The sequence below is a fragment of the Akebia trifoliata genome, chromosome 13 (assembly GCF_017979445.1).
Source record: "Akebia trifoliata isolate Shusen 1 chromosome 13, ASM1797944v1, whole genome shotgun sequence".
NCBI classification, from domain to species: Eukaryota; Viridiplantae; Streptophyta; class Magnoliopsida; order Ranunculales; family Lardizabalaceae; genus Akebia; species Akebia trifoliata.
In genome coordinates this window covers 32227014-32253476 of record NC_141387.1, presented here as the reverse complement: position 1 = coordinate 32253476, position 26463 = coordinate 32227014, and the positions used below count along the sequence as shown (strand labels likewise).

Sequence of the window (26463 nt, the reverse complement as noted above, 5' to 3'; positions counted from 1 at the left end):
TGGGCTCATAAGAAATTCCTATAAGCTACATTTTCATTTTTTACTTATTATTTCATTTTGTTTTTCTTCCAAAAACCATATTATAAATCTTCTAAAAATAGCCTTTGGATTCAAAAATAGGTGAAATCTTCATGAATTCTCACCAAAGTCCTAGGCTAACAAAAATTTCCAACAAGCACATTTTTCAATTTTGACTTGCTCATTGATTCATTTTCTTAGTTTCTTAAGGCTAGACTATAATTATTTGAGGTCTTAATTTTCTTCATAATTTCTTTTACTTTTTAAAATTAAGTTTATGTTTCAAAACCATATCTATGGTCATATATTAATAACCATTTTATGATGGGTGGGATAAGGTGCCTAACACCTTTCTTGTCCTTCAACCGAACTTCCTTACCATAGATCTCTAAGTAGACCATTTCCTTCACTTTTGGATATGTGAGTCACTACAAGCCAAAAATCAGATTTCAAAATATATTTTCTTATAGTATCCATTCACACTTTAATTGAATGGAAACGACTCCTAAGCCCATGTAGATGAGCTCAAACCTTTCCCATAGGTTTTGAAATCCACGTATCTACAAGAGAGTCACAGAGCTTAACTAGAGCACGACACACCTAAGAGTCGAGGAAAATATACACTCAACACTCCCCCTCACCCATAAGGGACACACCCAAGAGTGGGGAAAATATAAACTCCACAATATTGAAATAAAAAAACAATACCATGAGTATAAGACAATAAGAAAACGATTATCGTCAACAACTCTTTACATTATTAGGGAATATAATCAAATTCGATCTCACTTATTGAACTCATATCTTTTCACAACTAGTTATATATGGGATTTCATCTTTCAACATTTGCTAGCAATACAAGGGAGATTGAGAGGTTCATAAATAACAGCATTCACAGCTGTGACCATTTCTTGCATGGATGTGAACCCATCATTCCTCATGTAAAAAAGGTGGACTACTTTGCTCATTTTCCAAAACAATTCTTTGCAAGCTCTTGGAACCACGCTACCCTTTGTCTGCAACACCAATCTCAACAGTTCTCTCCTACTATTATCAATGACACACCTCATCTCTCTAATGGCTTCTTCTTCAGTGACAACACCAGGGCCTTTGATCATGCACAAGGTTACAGCATTCAGTTTCCCTTCCTTGCTTTCCCTCTGCAACATAACACATAAGTAACAATAATGAGAGACATTTTATAACAAATGAGAGACTTAAGTAGTGTTTGGTCACCGGTGCAGCTTCTCAAGAGAGTCTTTTTAGCTTCCAACCACCAAAATATCCTTGAAAGCATTTGGAAGCACTTCTAGATCTCCCCCCACCCCCACCCCACACACATCACAAAAAATTCCCTGACACTCTCGCCCATGGTTTTAAATCTTGGTTTCACGATTCATCTTGATTCATGAATGATAACAAGATGGCTCAGAAGAGTCATCCCTGCATCTTGGATGAATTTTAAAGCTATTTGAAGATCAGTGAACCAGAAAGGAGAAGAATAAGAAGGCATATCTCGTCTCGTCCACGAAGGATCCCAAGATGACTCGGGCAAGTCATTTTTATGTTACAATCCCATTCTTAAAGAAAGCAATCCAAAGATGAATCATTCCACAGAAACACTGCTATTGAAAGCAAAGCCGCACCTAGAGTTCATTTAGAAAATGCATACCTTAAAGCCTTGAATATCATTGAGGAGGCGCCCACATGTGCTCATAAGCTTATATAGATTATGGTACTCTGGATCTCTGATAACTTCCTCTGATAAAACTGGTCCGATAAAATAAAGAGCTGGGAGAACAATAGGTCCCAAAGCAAATGATACATAGGAATTTGTAGTGTACTCATCCATTGTTGGAACGGACTTGTTTCTTACCCACTCTGCCTCTTTCATCATTGAATTCAGCAAACTAAGCCACTGCCATAGAGAAATAGCTCAAAATCACCCTCTAGTCCCAAATAATAATAAAGAGAGCGTCTATTGCTTCGCCAACTTTTGCTAATGCCACTCCAAGATGTGTGCTAATTCTTTGGTGATTTACATATGAATTGAGGTGGTGAAAGCAAAAGTTGGTGTGGCAATAGAATCTTTCATAATAAAGGATAAACACTTTTTTTTTCTGAGAGGTGATGATAACTATATATACGATCTCACTATCTCAATTAGATGGCTTTTGACACTGCACCCTTGCCATGCGAACGCCTTTTCTTCAGTCTCATTAATTGAGTTCTTAAGTGCCAAAAATATTATCTCAACTTGTTCAGAGTAAAAATCAGTGGGTAAAACTCCATCAAACCTGTGTAGTTAAACACCATCATCTTTCGATAGGAACACTAATCAAGTGAATCAGAAAAATAAAAAAAATAAAAAAATTGCCAAGAAAGAGAAAGAGAAAGAGGGAATGGAGGAAACATACTTCTCAACCAATTTAATTAGGCTTAGTAGTTCATCCCTAGAACCTCCTACGTCAAAGAAGTCATCAACCACAGTAGTGAGCACACCATTTTTGGCCCATGACATGCGAGCATCAGATTGTTCAGGAGAGAAAAGCGTCGCCGCAGCAGAGAAATAACAGTACGTCAACTTCTGCCTCGCAAATTTTAGCTTATCCAATCTGTTGTCTTCAATCCATCTGCTTATGTAGAAATAGACATTATACATCACTTACACAAGCATTTGAGACTAAAATAGTTACTCCTTGAAGATTTTAGTGTATAAATGGCTACCGCTCTAGTTGTTTGAGTTCTTTACGATGTATGGATTGACAGATATTGAAGTCCTCCACAGCCAATTCTAGGAAATCTTTGGTGTCGACATTTAAGGGTCTGATACAAGCCAAAGGTAAGAGGATCAACACATTATCGATATTATCTGTGAATAATTTTTTTAAAGTTTTATTCTTTTAATATTACTTAAAGTGTACCTATATGAAGTTTTTAGAATTCTTAAATTATCTATATCATAGTGCTGCACATTTCTCCTGTTTTCTAGGCGTTCTAAGTCCGCATGGTAGGGAAAGTTAAGGGCATCATCCACCTGAAATTTAATCAGATGAAATTTGAAATTATCATGAAAATAAATTGGCAAAACTAGCTTGAAAATGCCAGCTTTTCACAAAGAAATTACCTCTTGAATAATATGCTTATAGAACCTATTTGCATGAATTGGAGCATTGGAAAGTTCCCGTTTCAGAAAACGGCTGGACCAAGAATTTTGTTTCTCGAGAATTGATTCATCGGGGAATATGATGATTTGCGAAGCACGGTATATCTCTAAAACAATACCGATATCCTTTAGATACCCTCCAAGTGTATTCAAGAAATGTTCTTCTTCGTCAAATTGAGCAAAGGAATCTAAACCACATATATGAACTGATTTAGTCTCCATTAGCAACAAAAAAAAGTCTTGAAACTTCACAAAAATATACCTGAAGAGATGTCATATCCATGCATCCGTAAGATCCGAAATGCCAGAGCACTTGTGGCGATGTCTGAAAATATCTCTTCATCCATCTGTAACCAGCTTCTGTTCACCAACAAAAGTTTGGTTTTTCAACAACTTCGAATTAACTAATTTTAAGAATCTAGTAATTGGACCATTACCTGTATGTTTTATCCAAAACACTTTTTATTTCTCTCTTAAAATGTTGATCAATTCCCAACCTCTCAAGACTATCAACCATACAGAGATGGGAATATATATCTAGCGGATAAGCTGTTGGAACTGAAAAGGGGCAATAGAAGAAACCAAATAAATTTAAAATAACATAATTTAGTTAACTTAGGTCATTGTGGATAAGTTACCTGCATCGCCGAACTTTTCTAAGACTGAATGCAAGTAATTGAGGCAGTTAGCGTCTTGAAGGTGAGAAAGAGCAGCTGCAGTGGTGGATGGTGAATTAAACAGTGACCCATTCTTCATCTGATATCTCATGATGTCCTCCCAATCTTGTAACTTCCCCAGTCCTTCCGCCACATATGCCAAATATGCTTTTCTCCCCTCAGAGTTGCTTCCGAAGCCTCTGAAAAAAACATAAAGGAAAGAAGGCAAAAAATTTTATGAATGCAGATAATGAGAACACACTGACCCAACCAAAAAAAGCAAGAAGTTTCTTTTCCAACCAAAAAACAAATTGATTAAACAAATCCTACAACAACAACAAAGCCTTATTCCAAAGATTTGGGGTAGGTTAAATGAATCCTATTTCTTCATTCCACTATATTTAGAGCCAAGTCTTTTATCATTGAAAATGAGTTCCTATCTGTTTTCACTATCTCCATCCGTTTTCTTTTGGGTATTCATCTCACATTATTTAGGGCCTTCAACTAGCGATGCAATAGGCCTTCGTTGAACTTGCCCAAAACATCTCAGTTAACTTTTGTTTAGTTTAAAGCCTAGTGGGGCTACTCCTACATTTTCTCGGAGTTTGTTTCCAATTTTATCTTTCCTAGTCTTTCTATTCATCCATCTCTACATCATCTCCGTTACGATCATTTATTAACATGATGCTTCTTGGATACCCAATATTCAGCTCCATAAAGTATAGCCACTCTTACTACAACCTTATAAATATTTCCGTTTAGTTTGATGATTGGTATGCATTTGTCACATAGCACTCCAAAAGTGCAACTACAATTTAACCATCCAACTCTGATTCTGTGGGCACCATGTTCATCAATCTCTCCATCTTTATGTATAATGGACCCATGATAACGAAAGTTGCCATTCCAAAGTATTTTTAAACCATTAGTTTTTACTAGATATTCCTCCTCTAGGTAGGTGTCTGTTAAATTTACACTCCAAATACTCGATTTTGATTTTACATATTATATAGCCCTTGGACTCCAACATCTATCTCCATAATTTTAGTTTTGTGGAGTCACTCTCTAGTTTTATCAACTACTACTACATCATTCGTAAATAATAAACACTAATAAACATGCACTTGAATACAAGCAATTACATCATCAGTTTATCAATAACTAAATAAATAAATAAATACAAACTCAAACCAAACCCTCATGCAGACCTATTGTAACAGGGAACTCAATCGCTTCCTCTCTAATTTCCCTCAAACTAGTTACAAACCCCACATAAATGGCCTTAATTATGTCAACGTATCCATTTGGACTCCATTCATTCTCAATTTCTCATCTATAAGTCAATAAAACAAAATAAATATTTTCATCTTTTCTCCATACTTCTCTATCCTTTGTCTAGGTAGAAAGATTGCATTGATGGTTAATCATCGGAATAAAATCAAATTGGAGGAATAGGATTCGTTTAGCCGACTCCAAATCTTTGGGAAAAGACTTTGTTGTCTTAATTCAATCTCTCTTTCCCATAGTTTCTTAGTGTGGCTCATAACTTTAATACCCCAATAGTTGGTACCCAAATAAAAAAATTCCTTCCATCAAGAAAGGCACCATGGTTCAATGGTTCATGCCATTTCAGAAAGCTTTGGTGGCCCATTTCAGATTTGATCTAGACCGGAACTAAATATTGACCCTTCCGGAATGATTCAGATTGACTCGGAATGTCTCAATTGAGACTGTTTTGGTTTTCTCCTGACAGAATTCTTTTGAAGTTTCCAGAGTAGCATCCCCAATTTCTTTCCTTGTACATTAAATCACAAGTTATAACTGTTAAGGCTCCATCAAATCATCAACCATAACATCACGAAAAATTACTAGTTTCCAACTCAAGGTACAAAAAATAGCAATTCAGATTTAGTAATCAAAGCATTTAATTGATTCAAGAGACATCTAAGTAAGCTTGGATTCATACACTTTTGAGTAACACTAATAATTCTAAGGTTTGAGATCAAAAGATGAACTTAAACTCCAACCCATGATAATTCAAGCATAAGGATTCCTACTTTGATAGGAATTTTTGATTAAAAGTGAAGGCCAAACATAAAGCCAAAGCAAAGATAAAATAAACCTTTTGAACTCCATCTCTCTCTTCTGAAGCATAGCATCTAGAGCTGTTGGGCTTAAAGAAAGATTTAGACCCAAATCTTGAGCATATTCAATCATACCAGGAAATATAATATCAAACCCAATTGGAGTATGTTGCTTCTCATCGGTGGCAAAAGCAAAATTAGACCTGATAAAATGGAGGCCTGCAAATAGATAAACCCCTTTTTTTATAATTGAATGGAAGAATAAAAGTGGAAAATGATGAGTATCAGTACAAGTAACAATGGAAATACCTCTTTTGACATGTCCATCACCGACATTCCATCGTTTGAGTGCAAGGATGCAAGCCAATGTGGACGAGAGAGCATCTTTAATCATTAGCGGATGGCGAAGAGGAAGACCCCATGACCCATCGGAGAGTTGGTTCTCCAATAACCAATTTACACATTGAGGGAAACATGGAAATGTTGAGGAATTTGGAGAAGGGACCATCGCTACCCAAGCAGTGTCATAGGAAGAAATCGAAAGTTCAACATTGGTGAACATCTCCCTTATTCTTTCCTTTGGCCCCTTGGAGCACTATAATGTAATTCAACTTATTATTGGTTCATATGCAGTAAAAGAACAAAAAATAAAAAAGAAGAAGATAAACATACCAGAATGGCGTTATTAGCTCTTCCCAACATGCTTAAACCAGGGTGCACAGAAATGGCTTAAGAACACCAAAGCAAGAAAACCATAAAAAACAGTAAGTGTTAGAAAATAAATACCCAATACATGGAGAACAAAAAAGAACAGTATTGTATCTACATGAGTATAAAGATAGTATATAAAAAAGTACAATAACAAAGGGAATAAAACATAATTGTCTAATATCCCCCACAAGATTATCATGTTTGGAGAGCCTAGGTAAAGCTTGACTTAAGAGAAATGAAATTGCGACAAGGAAAGTCTCTTTTGTAAATGTATCTACTCTCTCTCTCTTCTTCTTCTTCTTTTTTTGAAAAATATAAGATTTATTAAAATATATAGAGATAGTTGAGATGACCATCACAATGAAAAGTTCAAAAAATTAAACCTCTCAGTTACAAACAGATTGCCATTTGAATAATAAGTTTTCAAAGAAGACACCCTTAAACTCCTTGAATAGTTTACACCAAAAGAAAACAATGGCCAAAAAATGCTAATGACAATCTTCTGGGTCAATTACTCCTTCCCTTTGAACACACGGGTGTTCCTCTCCTTCTATAGTCCCCAACAGACTGTAGAAGGAATTAAATGCCAGAGAACTTGTTCTCTTCCCCTGAAGGCCAGATATTTACCAACTCTCAAATAACAAGGGAAGTAAAGGAAGGAGACAACCATAGAAATGGAATAATGATATAAAAATAATACAATCTTCGTACTGATACATTAAAAAAAAATAGAAAAGAAGTACATATAAAAATCAAAGAAAACATTCCCACACACTATGTACCTATTTGATTAATTAGTAAATATAAGTAAATCTATAATATCAGACAACCATAGTTCCATTTGATGGATTAATAAAAAAATTTCTATCATAGAAATAAATAAATAACCATACTTGAGTTTAACAACTTAAGTGTATAAAGGGTAAAATACACCAGCCCTATCTTAGAAGTCTTTTTTTCATCTAAATCTTTAAATAAAGGGCACTACCTTCCTTATTGACATGTATTTATGTGTCAACATGTGTCCAAAAGGGAAAAAACAGCATAAGGTATTGTGTCATTGCTACATAAAAAGAACATGAAGGCCGGCAAAGGGAGAACAGCAATGGAGAGTCATGTTTCATGGTAGAACCGAGAGGGTGTGCTGACTTATGTCGTGGAGGAGATCAATGATGTGAAAACAGAATTTCCAATATAAAATGAAGAGAGATAGGAACAGATAAATTTAGGAAAACATCTTTGACATCATCAAAGCCTTATCCCAACTATTTGGGGTCAACAAAACAAATCCTGTTCCTCCATTCAATTTTTTCCAAGCCATATTCAGTTATTGAAAGTGTGTTCATATGTACTTTCGCTATCTCAATCCACATTCTTTTGGGCCTTTTCTCGCTCTTTTAGAACCTTCAACTTATATATTCCTTCTAATTGGGGTTATAATTGGCCTTCATTGAACACACCCAAATCATCTCTTCAAAGACTTCATTCAGATGTACAAAAAAACATGATCTTTTGACAAGAACTGAGTTAGGTCATTCAAGTTTTTGAGATCAACTCGATACAAAAATATTGAATTAAATCATGTTGAGTTGATGAGTTTCTAACCAAAACCTAGCATTCAGGGCTTATTAAAATGCTTCAGAAAGCAAAGACCCAATATTCAAATAATGGTAATCTACTTGATGTGAATAGAGAAACCAACATTTTCCCAAAAATCCATAGAATGCTAAAACCTTACAATCCATTTCATATAACTATATAAGAACAAGTCCAATTAAATAAAATGGAGAATAGTTGCATGCAGTAGTAGCCACTGAAAGAGAAATAATAAACGAATTCAGGTATAAAAAAAAACATCACCACCAAATTGGAAAATAAAGAGAACCCATCAACAGAAATCCTGAGAAAAACTCATCCAAGATTAAAAATAGGAGGAACAACATTTTCCCAAAAACCTATAGAATTCTAAAATCTTTCATATTGATTAAGTCCAATTTCAATAAAATGGGGAACAATTGCATGCAGTAGCAGCTACTGAAAGAAAAGGAATAAACTAATTCAAATAACAAAAACACCACCACCAAATTGGAAACTAAAGAGAACCCATTAACAAAAATGCTATAAAAAAAAAAAATTCCCAAAAAACCGTTCATATATGAACAAGTCCAATTATAATAAAATGGTGAACAGTTTATGCAGTAGTAGCCACTGAAAGAGAAAGAATAAACTAATTCAGATAGGAAAAACCAAAACATCACCACCAAATTGGAAAATAAAGAGAACCCATTAACAGAAATGCTTTAAAAAAGACATTCAAGAACAAAAACAAGAGGAACAACATTGTCAATCACTCTTCAAAACAACATGTTAACCACAGAGGGAGAGAGAGAGAGAACCTGGTAGAGATGAAGTCCACCACCTTTTGGGATTTTGAAGGAGAAGATTATTGGGATGATAGAGAAACATGATAGTAGTAGTAGTACCTAGTAATCACTACTACACAGAGGAGATGGTGACTTGGGACTTGGGAGGAAGAAAGAAGAATTATATATTTAAGAAACAGTGAGAGAGAGAGAGAGAGAGACTGTTGACTGTTGAGTGCTCTTGACAAAAGGAAAAAAAACAACAACAAAGTGGCAAAATGCTAGAGTATTTATGTCAGAATCTTGTTTTAAATGATACTGCTCCACCAACGCCACATTTTAGGGGATATTCTACAGTATTGTTTTAAAAACTGGGTCGAACCGGTGGTCTGCCAGGCTCGACCGGAAATTGTTTAATGAAAATGGTTCGGTTATGAACCACCGATTTGTGAAGGTTACCAAACTTACTTATGAAAATAAATGTACCTAAACAAAGAAAAAGATATGATTTAATTTTTTTCCTTTTTCTAACAAAAATTCCATTTTAATCTACATTGTCCAAAAATATTTTTTTGGTCTAGAGTTTATAAGGGTTGAAATCGATAAAGGAGTCGTGAATCGTGATAGAATGACCTCATCGGGGACACACAGGAGACAACTTGACATGGTAGCGTGTGCATATCCGTAGATGTGTTCTACTTGTATCTCGAAGAAATGCATCTACAGGCATGTGCACACCACCATGTCAAGATGTCCCTTATGTGTCTTCCACTAAGGTTACTCCATCTAAATTAGAATCTTGTACCAGGTAAATTTTTTAGGCGTACATCCTATATATAGCAAGTATTTCTTAAATCTTGTCCTTGCATTTTCTCCATAGCCTAAAGAATGAAATGAGATTTGCTGTTATAAAAATGGAAAAATTACTTAAAGGTCCCTAGTGAAGGGATTTTTTTATATTAGTCCCTAACTTTTAGGGCTTCTCTTAAGAGCCCATTTAGTAAAAAAAAAAAATTCTTCTAATAGTGCTTGAACCTCACTTCTCACATTTTTCACAATGGAAACGTTGAATGCATCCTAACCGTCCAAACTCATCGTTTTCATCTAAAAAATTGGATTTTTGACATCCCAACGAGTTTAGGAGATTTCATTCTAATGTAAAGGATTTGAGAAAGGAGAAGAAGTCATTTTCATTTTTCAAGGGGTTTTTCAAGCATTTTGAAGACATGTAGAAAACTATAATTTTTTCATTTTTTAATTTCGTTTTTGGATGAAAATCGATCAAAGATGGTTCTTTTGGTTTGAAATCATTTAAACAATTCATTATATCAAGTTTTTAGTTGATATTTCCATGTATTTTAGTCGAAAAATCTCAAAAAAATAAAAATGAGTGGGTTTGATAATGTCAAGTTCGACATTTTTTATTGTTGAGTATAGAGTTCAACAAATTTAAAAATTGTTGAACTCAAGCATAAAAAATCTCGAACTCAATAATAAAAAGTGTTGACCTCGACAATAAATAAAAAGCAGTGAGCTTGAAAATAAATAAAAATTGATGAGCTTGACAATAATAAATGGTGAGTTCGACAATTAAAATGTTGACCTCGAGAATAATAAAAAAAGTTGTAAGCTCAAGCTTGACAATAAAAGTGGGTGACCTCGACAATAACAAGAGACCATTAAGAAAGAAAGAAAAAAGGTTTACTAAATGGACTATCAAGCTACCGCCCAAAATTCAAGGACTATTTAGAAGAAAAAAAAAAAAAAAAAACCTCCGTCAAGTCCATCGAGTAATTTTTCCTATTAAAATTCTACACTAAACTGACAAACCAATGGCAAGATGCCACGTGTGTGAAAATATAAATAATGATTGGTTAGTGGAGACCCTTTCCTTTCTAGCATAGTGGGGGAAAAGGCCTTACTAAACCCCATCCTCCATAAAAAATACCTCGAGATGCGTAAAATGGGATTTTTATATTTGTTATGCATGTTGATAAGTTATATTATGAATCTCGAGGTATTTTTGACAATGGATGAGGCTTAGTAATGCTTTTTTTCCTCACTATTTTACTTGGATGTGAGAGAAAATTTTGTGGCATTTTAAATGGTTCAATATATGTGGCATCATACCATTGGTTCATCAACTTAACACTTAAATTTTATAACAACAAATCTTTATTCCAAGAGAATACCATATTATTATTATTTTTCTTTAAAAAAAACAAAAAAATATTTTTGCCTATATCATAGGCTTTGAAAATGGATGGCTACTGATCTCGCAAGTTTAAGCAAAAGAGATGTTGTCATCTTGACCATATTTAAAACCATTATAGGAAAACTATACTAAAGAGAATTCGTTCCTAGCAATTTTAACTCAAAAGGGTAATGATGGCTGTTTTTAAGACGAGAAATGAAGGGTCCAACAGAGACTCTTGTATTATTATTGGTATATAAGAAAAAAATCAAAGTCAAGGGAGGTATGCAATCATTTTGAGAACATGGGGGTATCTCAAGTATCTGTCAAAATGTGGAGGGTATCACTAAATAAGAGAGTTTCTATTAGCAAATCAACTTTTACTTATAACACACCAATCTAATGCAAATACAATTTCAAAATGATTAATGTGTGATGAGTAAAAGTTTATGTGTAAATAGAATCTCTCCCAAATAAATCTTATAGACACCTCAATTTGTACGAATCCATTAGAAAAATTCAAAATTTTCTCAAATTGATTTAAATGAAGAACTTAAAGCTTTCAACGGGCCCACATTGCCATTTAGTACTTTTTTCGTGCATACATTCACACATGCATCATCTCATATTATTTTACATGCTCAAACATTGTCTCTAATCCAATCCAATTTCATACCCACTTCCTTAATCTAATCGAATTTCATACCCACTTCCCTAATCTATGTCTCCAAATCCATGGACTAACCCAATTTAAATCCGTTCCATAATCCAAATTCACTCTCCATTAACCAATTTATTACACATATCCTAACCCAATAACCAAATCCACATTCAAGCCTAGTGAAATGCTCAAACATAAATCATCATAAGTTCAAAATCAAAATCCAAAGTCATGCTCATCCTAAGCCCATATTAAGCTCATTATCTTATATCTCCTCCCAAAAGAGGACACATGGTGGTCTCCCATAAGTCCCAATGCCCAATGTTACAACCTTATTGAAGAATTAACTCCTTGTGAAAACTTAAGAATACCATTCTCAAAAAATATGGTCAAACCAAAAAGACACTTTAGTCTTTGGTAAAAATCCCTAAAGTTGGAAGAACTTTCAACCCTATACAAAAAATGTGAAAATTTTCTAGTACATACATTGAGCTCTCTCATTAGTCCATTTCAAAAATATACATCCACCCTTACTTTATGAGTTATTTAAAACTGAACCAAGATTTACTTTTTACCAACCACTTCACATTTACATATGTCACTCTCCTACTCACCCTTTCAAAAAGTACTTTTGTCCTCTCACCTCTATTTATCAAAAAACCAAAGATCAAAAATGTTTTTAGGGTTTCTTCTTACAAATTTTACCTTTACCCCCATAAAAATGAAAAATCAAAAAAGAAATAACAAAAAATCTCATGTTCATTTTCTTTATTTTTAGGGTTGGAACATTTTATCTCTAAAAATTCTCCAAAAACTTTATAAATAGCATTATTTCCTATGAGTAATTCATGCTCTAAAACCCCCATTTTTCAACATAAAACTCTATCAAAATCCCTACTCCATCTCTTAACCCTCTTTCAATCCAACCCTCAACTCAAGAACTTTTATCCATCTATTAATCTTAACAAACAACCTTTATCTTTGTCAACAATAAGTTTTAACAAATCTACTTCGAGATTCGTGACATAAGATCGCAAATGATATTATTTATTTTGATAAAAAGGAGATACAGATCTTAGGGTATGTTTGATTGCATGGAAAGTGATTTTCCATAGAATTTGAAATCCATGGAAAAATAGTGGTGAAAAATAGGTAGGGTTGGACAATCAAATTCCATTGTTTGATTTTACTTGGATAAAATCATGGAAACAATATGAGAAAGAAAAAAGAAGAAGAGAAGATGAGGAGGAAGAGGGAGGGGGGAGGATGTGGCGGCGGCGACGGTGACAGCAACGGAGATGGTGGTGGTGGCGGTGGTGGTGACGACGGTGGTGGTGGTGGTGGTGACGGCGACGACGACAGGGCGATGGAGGTAAGTGATGAAGAAGAAGGGAGAACGTGATGGTGACGACGGCAGAGGTAAGTGAGGAAGAAGATGATGAGGAAGATGGGGAGAAAACGTGGTGGTGGTGGGGGGAGGTGAGGTATGGAGAAAAGAGAGAGAGAGAGAGAGAAGGTGGCTAGAGACGGCGACGGTGATGACGATGATGACGATGTTAGTGTAATGGTGGTGGTGGTGGTAGGAAAGAAGAAGATATGAGTGGGGAAGAATTGGGGATGGAAAATATGGGTGGATTTCACTTTCCCACCCATATGGGTGGGAAAATGAAATCCATGTTTTGGTGGACTTTTTGATTGGGGTGGAAAATGAATTTCCATTTCCATGTGCAATCAAACACTTGAAAAATGTCATTTTCCATGGAAATTGATTTCCACACTATTTTCCATGTGCAATCAAACATACCCTTAATGATTTCCTCTGATTAACAGTCAAGTATAAAAAATTGACGTATTTAACTTTTCTTATCTCCGGGCTTCGTGTTTTAAAGCTTGAGAAATTTGCTTTAACAATGACTTTGTTTGTATTTGATTTTCTATAGAGATTTCTATAGATTTTTCTCTTTCCGAGCTTCGTGTTTTATCGGCTAAGAAAGATTTCTTGGCTTTTGAAGAATGACTTTAAAACTCTGATCTTCTATATAGGTTTATGTAGATTTTCTCTCTGGGCTTCGTGTTTTATCTATTAAAAAAATTTTATTGGCTTTTGAAGAAGGATTTTGAGCTTGATCTTCTAAAGAGGTTTGTGTAGATTTTTTTTTCTCTTCAAACTTTGTGTTTTATCAATTGAGAATGATTTGTTAGCTTTTGAGAAGGGCTTTTGAGCTTGATTTTTGTAAAGGTTTATGTAGATTTTTTTTTCTCTTCGAACTTTGTGCTTTATCGACTGAGAATGTTTTTTTGGTTTCTAGAGAAGGACTTTATGTTTGATCTTCTCTTTAATCAGAGTCTGAATCTTTGAAAAACTTTACTTTGTCTTTGGAGGAGGGCTTGAGAGTTACTTCTTCTCTAGAGGGAGAACTTCTGTCTTTTAAGAGAAAGTGATCCAGATTCCCCTTCCCCTCAATGAGAGAATCTTTGGTATTTATAGACTTAATGATAATTTAACTTTCCAATTATACCCTAACTTAAATAACTTTGGTTGGCTTATTTAATGGTTAAATTTGTCCAAATCCAATTTTAGAGATTCCATGGACTGTTGGTAAGCCAAACTCATTTATCTGGGTGTAAGGCCTAATACTCATGTGGATCGCTTTTATTTGTTGGATCATGGGCTTTATTTTCGAAAACCCAAACTCAATCTTTAGAAATCCTATTCCAACCAGTAAGGGCCCAATTTGGACACATGATTCCATTTCCAACTTTTTAGGGGCCTTACTTTGATTTACAAAGTTTATAAGGGCTTTCTTAAAATTTGGATGCCTACAAATGCCTCCTCAAGGATGCGTTGTTAGAAGCATAGTTGAAGACGATGTATCCTTGATCTTGATTGGAAGCAGATGAATACTTTAATTTAGATAGATTGGAGTTGGAGTCAAATTATATGATTCAACCCAAATGAAAATGGGCCTAACCCCAAGTATTCACACCCTTTAATATGGCCCTGTACTGAAGTTATGTCCTTAAAGATTAAAAAGATATTACAAACTCAAGAAATATAACCTCCCCATTTAAAGGAATAAAAAGAGTGAGATCCACAATTGTGTTTTATTATATATACTAGAATTTTTTCATATTATGCAACTTAAATAGGTAGAAGAAGAAAGACAATAAAATTGAAAGGGTATTATTGACAAATGAAAATAGAAGAAAATAATGTTCGATGACTTATTATTGGAAAGGGAAGTAGAAGAGAAAGAAAATAAAGTTTGACAGGTCTTCTTTTTTATTTTTTTATGATATGGGTGTCCGAACTTACGTCCTACTAGATGAACCAGAAGAGCTACTAGGGCTGGAGCAAAGGCATATTGGTCCCTCTCTCAGGCACGTGCAATGCCTGCACATCACACACATTGGGTAAGTGAGGGTGCACCCTTGTGAGTGGCCCTGACTAGGGGTGTTAATGGGTACCCATTTAACAGAAACGGAATCGGAATAGAAATCGAAAACCCTAGTTCCGTTTTCATTTTTATTGGAATCAATTAGAACTGGGTCTTAAATGGAATTGAATTGATAGGAACCTTAGGTTCTATCCAATGGGTACCCACGGATACCCGTAACCAATCTATTTTATCATTTATTTTCATTATATAGTTGATTTAAGTTATTATTTTATTTCAAATAATTCAATTTCTACAATTTATATAAAATATATATATATATATTATATATATATTATATATATATATATATATATATATATATATATATATATATTCATTTGAAGTCTGCTCCGTATTGAAACTTAAAATAAGTAATCTCTTCTAAAAATTTGTTACTTTTTAACTAAGATAAAATTTTGTCTTTAAAAAAATCATTGATTTATATATTTAATATAACGGAATATGACTAAGTTAATTATTTTGTAGATAATATGTTAATTTAAAAAAAAAAAAATTATAATAATTTGAAATACGTTTTTCATTCGATTCTTGGCCTAAACTTCAACTACGGCCATTGCACCCGGACCCATACCTAATACACGATACATTTAATTAAGAATTTGTAATTTGATTTATATGTCCTCACAGAGCACGATTGATTTATGATTGAGTTATCAGTAAATTTTGGGTCTGAATCAGACGAGATGACTCGGACGAGTCAACTTGATATACAGGGTTTTAAAACCACGATCCAATGATCTTAGTCCTCCCTTCATCTTTATTCTCTTTGTCCAAGAAACCCAAAATTAGGTATTTTTTTTTTTAGTGCAATTTCTTTGGATTCAAATTAATAGAGAGAAAAAACTTACGGAATTGTGAAATCTATTCCTCTAACCATTACAAGAACCAACAATCTTTCCGTTTAAGTAACCATAAGAATAGTCTGATGTGCACCTCAACTGTTTGAGAAAAATCTTCAATGAAAATCTTAGCTTTCATCATTTGTTCTAATTTGTGTGCCAATAAAGAAAATTTGAGTCTCACATGCTTCACACATTAAATATTTTAAAACCAACCTTTTCACGTTTGTGGAAATTTTCTTTAAAATATTTTTGTGCTATTATTTATTTATTTATTTGTGTGTTAATTACAAATTAAGTTGTTGTTGCTCCAAATGGATGAGTGTTGTCTTCTAATCAGTTATCGGATTGAGATTTTTTATTAAAACATGGATTTTAATTCACAACTGAATTCAATAGATAGGATAAATCTTACTATTGGAGTTTGATTTCTTACGATATCTCGTACAAGAAATGACTCATTATTGGCCTTCTACATGCTTGAATGGAGGTTTATGATTAGAGATTGTTATAAGAAATGCACTTACTAGGATTCATTTTATGGCATATCTATTATTTTCGTAGCCATCTCCATTAGTCTTTGTCCTCATATCATGCTTAAAGAAATTTAGACGATCACTTAACACACATGTATATGCATAGCGACACGAACACGTGCATGCGCATGGGTGTTTGTCATGTTGTGTGTGCGCATGTGGGAGGGTGGTGATTTAGTAGTAGGCAGCAAAGTGGATTTATAACTTATTTTCATAGTTCTCCTTTGTTAGGATCATAGTCATCTTACAAACTCTTCCAATGAAATGGACAAATTCTTGATAAAGGATGCTCTTTTATTAGAGTAGTCAGGAAGAGTACGGTAGGCAAGAAAGACTAGTAAGCGAATTCAGAAGAAAGAAAGTCAACCTAAAGGGAGAAGGGATACTACTAATAAGCGAATGAATTAGAGTAGTAAGGCAGGAAAGCACGGAAGCAATAGAGGGAGACCACAAGAGTAAAGCGGCTAGTTCCTTTATCTAAATGTGTAAAAAGATTCTACCCAACAGTGGGCCGGGGTGCATGTGTGTTGCGTGCGTGAGCACTTGTGGGTGTGTTTCTTTTAGATGAGCCGCATGTCATTGTGTTTGCAAACTTTATGCCCTCTTAGAGTATGCATGTGTTTGTATTTATGTACATATGTTTGCACATTGTGCCTTATGATTGCACATTGCGTGCCATGATGAGTTGCTCGTTTTCTTCATTTCGTGTACTTACTGAAATTTTTGAGTTTTACTTTACCTGACATGTATTTATTTAGCATGTGTTTATTTAGGAGAAACTTGAGCCAAGCTGCTAGTTTTGGGCAATGAGCCTCAACTATATCAAGTTTGAACGAGACCAAACTTGTGGGTGTGTTTCTGGGTCTAGCAGTCTTCCATCCAATTTATCTATGGTGAGAGGTTTCAGATCCTCTAGACATGGTGCTTATAGCACTTTGAACGAGACCAAATCAGAGATTGCAAGTTTGCTAAATGTTCTTCCTCCTGTAGAATTCTGTTGTGCATATGGCTCATCCCTCCTTCCCAACAACCGTGACAAGGTTTTCCATTTTGATTTTTTTTTTTTATAAATGTTTTTGTTTCTTTTCACATGTTACTTCATTAAAAATTAAAAATATTGTGCTTTTCTCTTGTTGGATTTTATTTTCTATATCTGCATGTGGGGTTTTCAGACAACTATGGTAGATTACATTATAGGTGTATCAGATCCCAAGCAATGGCATTCCGAGGTAAATTTTGGATAATAACCTTTTCTTTTCTTCTCCTATCGAAAACAAAAGGAAACAAATTGAAAGCTTTAACTGATTTTATTGCTTATAAACGTAGAATGTAGAAATGAACATGGATCATTATGCCTCATGGATGGTAAACTTCGGCGGATCAAAATTGGTGCACAATTGTCCCTTTGCTTCCTTTTCTTTCTTCTTATTCATGGAATTTTCATTTGTGGTTTTTGTTCTATCTAACCGTTATTAGCTTTCATGTTTTGGTTGGCTATGTTAGATTACTCGAGTTGCAGATGAAATTGGTGTAGGAGTACACTTCAACCCCTTTGTGGATTTGAACGACAAGGTACTAACCTTTCTGTTCATTTTACCCATTTTTCTACTTTATAGAATGTATGTATTTCCCATTTTTTATTTCTTAACAGATGATAAAGTATGGGGTTGTCCGAATGCATACTTTGGTTCAAGATATATTGAACTGGGAGCATTTCTACTTGAGTGGTCGTTTACAAAAACCAGTATGCTTTCCCTAAGAATACTTTTTCTTTGTTTCTTAAAAAACCTCTACTTTTTGATGCTATGCACCCTTTACTGTTTGCCACTTTTTATTACCACAACATGACTATGTTAACCAACCAATTACTCCAAAAGACCAATCTATTGGAGAAGGGGAGAACTATTAATATAAGAGGGTCACGGGGGCTTAGCTGGGATATGACACACCTGGGACAACAGACTTGCTAGTTGTGTGTCTAAATATATGTTCCATTTAGACAACCTTGATGTCATTCAATGGGTTGTTTAGGAATAATTGCTTGTTGTGCCTGTTTTAATTTGGTTAGCATAATGAACCTAGTTTGTGTCTTAACAACATGTAATGCAAACACATGTTTCTTAAACAATTACATATGTCGATGGTGGCTTAGCCTTGAGGGTGACCCATGAAAGGAGTAATTCACATACTCCTTTTAATGGACCATCAGGGACCAACTAACCTCCTAGAATAAGAGTCGATCTATCTCTACGACAAACCTTCCACAAGCAACAGGCTACAAGTCTATCATACAATTGTTAACCAAGATAGGATAACATAACCAACTAGGAGTCTTTCTTTAAGCCATGGACTGTTTGGGCATGTACAATGAAGAAAACATACAGCACCAGCGGGGAATTCTCTGGCACAAGTTGAAGCCTCTTAAGAAGCAAGTGGAGTGCAACAAAATAGGAAGATATCTGAAGGCACATACCTATACTGAAGCTATGGGTCTAGATAGAGTTGAATGCCACACTATGATTCATGTTGCTGACTCCAAGTTTTGGGATAGTTATAGATGATGATTACCTTGTTAATTTAGCATGTCGGTTAGTAGAAGAAATATAGACTAATATCTCTTGTTTGTTGGATGGTCAAACCTGCTATGTAGATATTCTTTACTGTCTGCCATAAATTCTTTAGTGCTTCTATTCCATGAGTTTAGATTGGGGTTGCAACTTGGTTTGGTTTGTGGCCAGATGACAAAGATCAGTTTCACTTAATAAGAACCAAAACTGAACCAAATTGCCCATAGAACTGAACCAAACCAAGCCAAACCGATCTAAGGTCTTTAGTTCGGTTCGGTTCTATAGGTTGTCAATATCCTATAAACCTGCGTGGAAGCAACGTATTTTTAATGAATAAAGTAAATAATGAACACAAAATTTCATATAACAAGTCATTAATCTATCCATAAAAAAAAAGTAATTAATTTAACCATAAAAAAATCACTAATCTATGTCTTAAATCCTTAAAAGGTAGTAAGTCAATAAGAGTTCGGTTCTCGGTTTGATTCAATTCTATACATGCCTTGAACCAAGAACCGAACCAAATCAGTTCTCCATTTTCTGAACCCAGAACCGAACCTCAACTTGTTCCAAACCGAACCAAACGAGCCCAAAGCTATCAGTCTGGTTCAGTTCTCAGATTGAACCAGACCAAGTTGCAGTTTAGATATCATCTGTTAACATTCTCTCTTTATCTGTGGTGTTGTTAACTCTTTCTACAGGTTCAGATCCTCGTGGATAATTTGGACATAGAATATGTTAACTCTGTTAACTTGAAAGGCGCAACTTCTGCTGCTCTCCTCCTTTTGCCACCAGAATTCACTGAGGTCTCCTTCTTCGTCATTGTGCAGTCAATCTAATATGAATTAATGATAATGGAATGTTTTATCTATATTCTTCATTCATGCAGGAAGATCTGTATGCTAAAATTTGTAGCCTTTCGTATATGGGTGACTTGCGGATGTTGTTTGCGGAGGACAGAAATAAGGTAAGCTTGATCATAGCTTACCTAGATGCCATGATTGAAATTTCTAGCATTCTATAGTATTTTTTAAATAAGATTAATTGCCAAACTTCTACTGCTTTTGAAATAACTGGCTATGTGTTTAGTGATAAAAGAAAAAGCTGTGTTCGCTGACATTTAGCATGTATGTGTTCAAACTATTTTACTTTTATTTTCATAAAATAAAACTAAAGCTTCTAGTATATATGCCTAAAATTGTGAATTAATGGTCAATGAAGCTGAACAAACACTAAGAGAGATAATTCTATGAGGTTTGATTGGGGTTGCTGGCTCTATTATGATATGGAGATATTAGATAAGAACTGAAATATCCTAGTTGTCAATAGGAAGGTATTTGAAGTTTAGGTATGGAGGCGATAGTGACCTTAACGGAAAGGAAAAAATAATGGTATATAGAGGAGGATGCACGAGGGTCCTTAACGCTCCTATAGGAGCAAATTACTAAGCTCACTACAAAGGTAAACCTTCTAGTGAGAGCCATTGGGTCTGGAGACCCTACCTGGGGAGAAACTACTACAAGAATGCGTGTTCCAGAGTCACAAGCTTACAGTGGCGCCCGCGATGCCAAGGAATTAGAAAATTTCCTGTTTGACATGGAACAATACTTTCGCGCAGCTCGCCCCGATTCAGAAGAGGTAAAGGTCACCACGGCCACGATGTACCTAACGGGTGACGCCAAGCTATGGTGGCGCACCAAATACACGGAGATGGAAAATGGCCACCATGCCATCAACACGTGGGAAGACCTCAAACGGGAGCTAAAGAACCAATTCCTCCCGGAGAATGTTGAGTTTATTGCTCGAAGAAAATTGAGGCAACTCCGCCAAACTGGCGCCGTGCATGACTATGTTAAGCAGTTCTCCGCATTGATGCTTGACATTCGTGACATGTCCGAGAAGGACAAGCTATTTGACTTCCTTGAAGGACTCAAGCCTTGGGTTCAAACTGAACTCCAAAGGCAACGTGTGTCATTGTGGCTGGGAAAGACAATATCAGAATGTCTCAATAGAGTGGAAGAGAGGTCTTTGGAGATTTAGGGATGCCAAACAATATTTTCTGATTGAAAATAGACAAAATGGAAGACATTTATGAGAATCTGAGTATTCCAAGAAGGGCATAGGGAGTGAAGTGAGACTGGTCTGCATTCCAGATGGAGATCAACTCTAGGGTTGAGGGATATTGTGATTTTTTGGATAACTTGGCCAAGAGAAATACAACTAAACCGTAGATCTTATCCTTTTTTTTGGATAAGTTTCTATCTTATCCTTTAAAGGAGATGTAAGGGCTTAGTTGGAGCATTCAAACAATTGGGGGTGGGAAGTGGATATGAACATGTGGCAGAGAGAATGTCAGTTGTCATTGAATGGACGAGAATGGTAGTTTGTGATTAAAGCTGGAAAAAGTAGTTTAATTTCCAAGGAAAGTAGGTATAGCTCCCCTATAGCTCTTCAGATGTTTGGTTGCAACATATCCTCCCACCCCCGTTTTTACACACTATCACATATGAGGTATTAAGGAAGGATGGTTGGTGGATTTCCCTTATGAGGACTGTCATTCCATTTGTAGAGCACTAGAGGCACATGTAGTGGTTTCCTTGAGGTATACAAAAGTGTTTTGCCGAGCAAGATCTTCATGCTGTTAGTTAAAACATCAACTGAAAACCAAAGAGTTGGTGGAGAGCCTTTGTTTGTGTGGGCAGAGGAGAATGAAGATGGTGAATCAAATTCTTAGATAAGGGGTAAGTTTCACTTGTAGCAGATGCAAAATCCTTGAAATAAGGCTTCGATGATGATGATGATGACGATGATGATGGTGATGAGTTAGCTTCACTAGGACCCACGGGTGGCAAAATGTATGGAACACTGTGGGGGAGGGATGGATAAATTAGGTTCTATATGTCTTTCATCCAGGTATAAACTTCCATGCATCAGATACGAGATTATGGGGATTAATATCGAAATATAAGAAGGGAGTCAATGGGACATATGAACTTATGAAGAGATTTTTATATTTAAAGGAGAATAATAAACATATATCTCGTTGGTTGAACTCTCCATTTGCGTTTAAAAAGGGAAATATTAACGGCAATCATCAGTAGAAGCATAAGCTTTTACTAGTGGCGAACACTGTGCACTCTACCACAGGACAATGAAGGGTACAAAAATATTATTTGAAGAAGAGCAAGTGCAGAAGCTTGACAAAAATATTGTAGGGGGACATTGGAGTTTGGTGACTTGCAAATTGATGGGGGCCTAAATTTGCTGAGACCTGAACCATATAAGAGATGTTCTATTAGTTCTTGAGAAAATCATTGTTTAGGTTCTTTTCTTGGAGTATCCTATAATGGGTTGGAGTAAGATGCAGAATGTCTTTTTAAAGCCATTGAAAGGAGCCACATTGACAATAGGAAGTGAGTTTACGAAGGCGTCAACAAAGAGTCAACTCCAGATTTTTTTTTTTTGCAAGCCGAAAGACACGTGGAAGAATGGAAGAAGAGGCATCTCATTGAAGAGGTGATAGATGGTTTATCAGTCAAAAAATAGAGAGGTAATAAATCTGGCATGTCATGAAAATTTAGATGGGAAAGTTGTTCATGTTTTAGGAGAGAGGAGATTGGTGAGGCTTGAAGACTCAAATGAAGTTCATAATTATGTTGTGAAATATTAGTGGTTGTGGGTGACTTGGAACTATGCTGCGTTGGGGAGGGTGACTTGAGTGGTTGTCACAATATTCTTTAATATTTTGGGTTTAATCAAAATGACTTGTAGGCATATTTTTTCCGTCCTACAACATTTAGAGATTAATGGGGAAGTTGTGGGAAAGGGTGATTATTAGAACTTTTCGGATCCATGAATCATGGTTAGGTTAGTATCAGTCCATCTTATTTTGGTAAAATTTTGTAGAAAAGACTTAGTCGAAATCTATGGGGAATCCGTGAAATTTTGGGAGGATTTATGGTAGATAAGTGTCCTCTTCAAGTCAAATTCTCCTTGATGTATGCCAAATCAGATTCTAAGGGGTATCTTGATAGAGATTTTGTGGTTTTGTTGGATGAAGATATCTCAAGGAAGTTGGGGCCTTAGAGGGCACCTCAGTGATTATAAAATAGACATTCAATCTAATTTTCTTGAAAGACTGGGCAAGAGGTATTATATACCGAAGAGGAAGATAAGAGAATTTGGAGAAGTGCTCCTAGTGTTGTTTTCCCTTGTAGGATCTTCTCCTTTCCCTGTAAAGCTTGTGGAGTGCTAAATTCCATCTAAAGTGGCTGTGTTTTTGGATGGGTTTGCATTATAATGTTTTCACAATTGACTATTTGATTAGCACAGATCCCAAACAGGTGAATGTTGTGGAAAGAAAGCAAGGAATCAATAAATCACTTGTTTCACCATTATCGAGGATTGAGGGAGAGATGGTTTCTTGTAGTTTTATTATATGTTTTGGACATTCCCAAAGTTTTGTTTTTGAGTTTTTTGAAGATTGGTTATATAAACAACATCTCCAGTGCAATCAAAAAATGCCACGGGCAGTTAGATTGGGATAAATCTAACTATTTTATATATAAAAAAGTAGTTTTCAGAAAGTTTTAGATCCCACCTTGGTTCTATTGTGTTTGTTTCCTTATTTTTCAGAAAGCTAGATAATTTTAAAAACATTCGGTGGGATTTAAACTTCCTAGACACACCAAATTTTTTCTACTTTCTAATTTGCATAACCTACCACAGGTGAAAAATATTGTCCAAGGGCAGTTTGATTTGTTTCAGACAATGTATAAGCCATTTCTTGAAGAGTACGCTGCCGAAGAATTGCTGAGACTTCCATCATCTGATAGCCACCATGGAAATATTACACAGGTTTCTTCTCACCCTCAAATTATTGACTCTTGCAAAGCTTCTTCAGTTTCAGATCAGTTATAATTAAACTTCTTATTGAGTCTTCTATCTGAGTCACAACCATAGATCCTTAATATAATAACCATAGATCCTTTGGGTATAAGTAATATAGTGTCAACATGATCGAAGTCTCCAAGGGTATAAAGAATAGGAATTCCTCCTTTTATTTTCAAATCCAGTCAAGATAGACACAAACATCATATCTAACATGTTGAGCAAAGTATTAAGTTTTTTGTCTCCACAGCATGCCAATTTCGATGGAATTTTTTCCATAGGTAAGCTGAACTTGACCCCGGGACAGTGAATTTTTTTTGTGTAGATTTAGGCTTTCAATGGAGAAGATCTAGAATAAGAAAAAAGAAGGGACAAAGGAGAAAAAGGTGAAGACTGGGGCATTGGGAAATGAAAAACACTTTCCCTACTAACTTAGTAAGATTTTAACTATTACTAAGGGTCCTTGCAAATGGTTATCATATTGGCAATCCAACACTACAGCCCTCTAGATTTCATGGATGAACTCAGATTAAAAAAAAAATCAAAAGACAAATTTTTTTTTGGCTTGATCCAGGGTTTTGAAAATGGACGGTTCCCGAACTTCCACAGTACACCCAAATTTAAAATAAAAATTCAACGGTGAAAAATAATATATTTTTGAATTTTTTTCAAAGTTCATAGAATTTTGTTCTCTACAACCCTGTGTCATTAGATCATGTTTTTTTATGCCACAAGGTGAGCTCAACGACCCTTAGTAGGAGTTGAAATTTTAGTAACTAAGGCTGGTTGGACTCTTGGGAAATCTGTCCCACATCCCCACTTCTTTCCTATTTATATTAACTAAAATCAAGAATGGTTTAAAATCTCCTTACAAGAACTTTATAACGACCAACATGTACATAAGTAACATAAGAAGCCAAAAAAGGACAGATTAATATAAATACGATACTGCCCTTCATGACAGCTTTGATGCCACAGGTCATGCTCTTCTCTTACTCTTTTTTTGTTATATGCAGAACTGCTAACTAGGATTAATATCCTATCATGTTGAAATGGCTACACTTTAGTTCGAAAATGGACTAGATTTTTGTTTCCATTTAGGCTAAAGCTATTGTTGGTTATGTTTTATTTCCAAACGTTGGTTCACGAGTTTTAATTTGTTTCAATGGCTTGACAACAGGACTATGGTTTATCTGCGACCCGATCCCTTGTTTCTTCTCTTCCTTCAACCATAAGAAGCCACATGGGGATGAAACTGGGAGAAAAACAAAAACTGACTGAATCTGGTATCAATCTACCTTGGTCTTTTGTTCTATTATATTGTGGGAGAAAAGTAAAGAATATCTTCAAACTAGTTAAGTCAGTATGTTTGGATTCACATGCAACCTCTTAACTAGTTTGATGTTTAATAATCCAACCTATATGGGGATAAATGGTTTGATTTACGTGAGTGTATTTGCAGGTCGAATTATACGTGAAGTTGTCGTCAGTTCAAGGCAAGAGACCACAGAGTGCATGCAAAAGGTGTTGAGGCATAAGGTTATGGTTTCAAGCACAAGGCAAGCTATCTCTGGATTACTGACGGCTGGTGGTGTCAATGCTGCTCGATATCTTGCAAAGAAAATGGGCAAAGCATGGAAATCCTGGACGTGATAGACTTATTTATCATTTTTCTTTTGCGAGGTTAGTTAGGGCAGAGGCCATCGATCTTTTTAATCGACATAAGAGCTTAGGTATAGGGAATTGGATGATCAATCTGTTTCATCCATTTTTTTTCTAGAAAAATAGAATGTTTCTTGATTTTGGGACAATTTTCTTGAGAGGATATAAGGGTTGTAGTGATACAGAGTGTAGATTGGAAATGCTCGTTCATTTATTTATGGTTTCTCATGAGGACTTTGTGTTGAAGTCTTTTAAGCAAACAATGTTTATAAAACAATTAAGATTTAAATTTTTTGAAGTTCAACTACCAATATTAAAATCTAATAGATTATATATGATTGAATTTTCTGTCGATCCTACACCTCAAAAGAGACTGATGCCGAAATTATATTTATGATCATATTTTGTAGTCGAAATCACCATGAGATACAAAATTATACCAGTCTCTTTAGATTACCTACGTGAATGTACTGATGTGATATTTGTCAAAGAGACTTTGATATTTAAGTAAGATTTATGTCAAAGACAGATGCCTAAGTCAGATTTGTATTAAAGACACTCTTGGTGTTTAGACGCTTAATCTAATACTAAAGTCTTCATGGTCCAAATGTCGGGCTGATGAGTGGCTCCGGTTACTAGTTATCTGTTGATGATC

At 35.2% G+C, this 26463-nt stretch overlaps 2 protein-coding genes across 5 annotated transcripts; one reads left to right on the top strand and one right to left on the bottom strand.

Annotated features, from left to right (window-relative positions):
- Window positions 1–706: 706 nt before the first annotated feature.
- LOC147388349 (ent-kaurene synthase-like 1) lies at window positions 707–9266 on the bottom strand. The gene is made up of 14 exons (XM_086420609.1): window positions 9032–9266; window positions 6597–6652; window positions 6234–6519; window positions 5963–6143; window positions 3823–4040; window positions 3622–3742; window positions 3447–3544; window positions 3146–3372; window positions 2943–3055; window positions 2746–2844; window positions 2436–2651; window positions 2174–2315; window positions 1691–1936; window positions 707–1178 (listed from the first exon to the last, which is right to left on the bottom strand). Exons 1-14 carry the CDS (start codon window positions 9099–9101, stop codon window positions 858–860), a joined length of 2394 nt encoding a protein of 797 aa, XP_086276735.1. The 5' UTR covers window positions 9102–9266; the 3' UTR covers window positions 707–857.
- A 6624-nt stretch (window positions 9267–15890) lies between these two features.
- On the top strand, window positions 15891–26106 carry LOC147388348 (translocator assembly/maintenance protein). 4 transcript variants are annotated; one of them, XM_086421250.1, is made up of 11 exons: window positions 15891–16103; window positions 17463–17729; window positions 17862–17918; window positions 18016–18078; window positions 18193–18261; window positions 18341–18433; window positions 19958–20062; window positions 20146–20223; window positions 23985–24113; window positions 25327–25432; window positions 25609–26106. In XM_086421250.1, the coding sequence occupies exons 2-11, from the start codon at window positions 17496–17498 to the stop codon at window positions 25797–25799; spliced, it is 1125 nt and encodes a 374-aa protein (XP_086277376.1). In that variant the 5' UTR covers window positions 15891–16103; window positions 17463–17495; the 3' UTR covers window positions 25800–26106. The 4 variants fall into 4 exon arrangements, with proteins under 4 accessions (XP_086277376.1, XP_086277375.1, XP_086277377.1 ...); XM_086421249.1 differs by having other exon boundaries at window positions 17448–17729; XM_086421248.1 differs by lacking the exon at window positions 15891–16103 and having other exon boundaries at window positions 16154–17729.
- Window positions 26107–26463: the final 357 nt, after the last annotated feature.

Coding starts and splice junctions, on each gene's coding strand:
- LOC147388349 (XM_086420609.1), bottom strand. CDS start 9,101: ATGTTTCTCTATCATCCCAATAATCTTCTCCTTCAAAATCCCAAAAGG. Junction 3,373..3,446: donor TGGATATGACATCTCTTCAG/GTATATTTTTGT, acceptor TATGTGGTTTAG/ATTCCTTTGCTCAATTTGAC. Junction 3,056..3,145: donor ATAAGCATATTATTCAAGAG/GTAATTTCTTTG, acceptor ATTAAATTTCAG/GTGGATGATGCCCTTAACTT.
- LOC147388348 (XM_086421250.1), top strand. CDS start 17,496: ATGAGCCTCAACTATATCAAGTTTGAACGAGACCAAACTTGTGGGTGT. Junction 17,730..17,861: donor TTCCCAACAACCGTGACAAG/GTTTTCCATTTT, acceptor TGGGGTTTTCAG/ACAACTATGGTAGATTACAT. Junction 25,433..25,608: donor ACAAAAACTGACTGAATCTG/GTATCAATCTAC, acceptor GTGTATTTGCAG/GTCGAATTATACGTGAAGTT.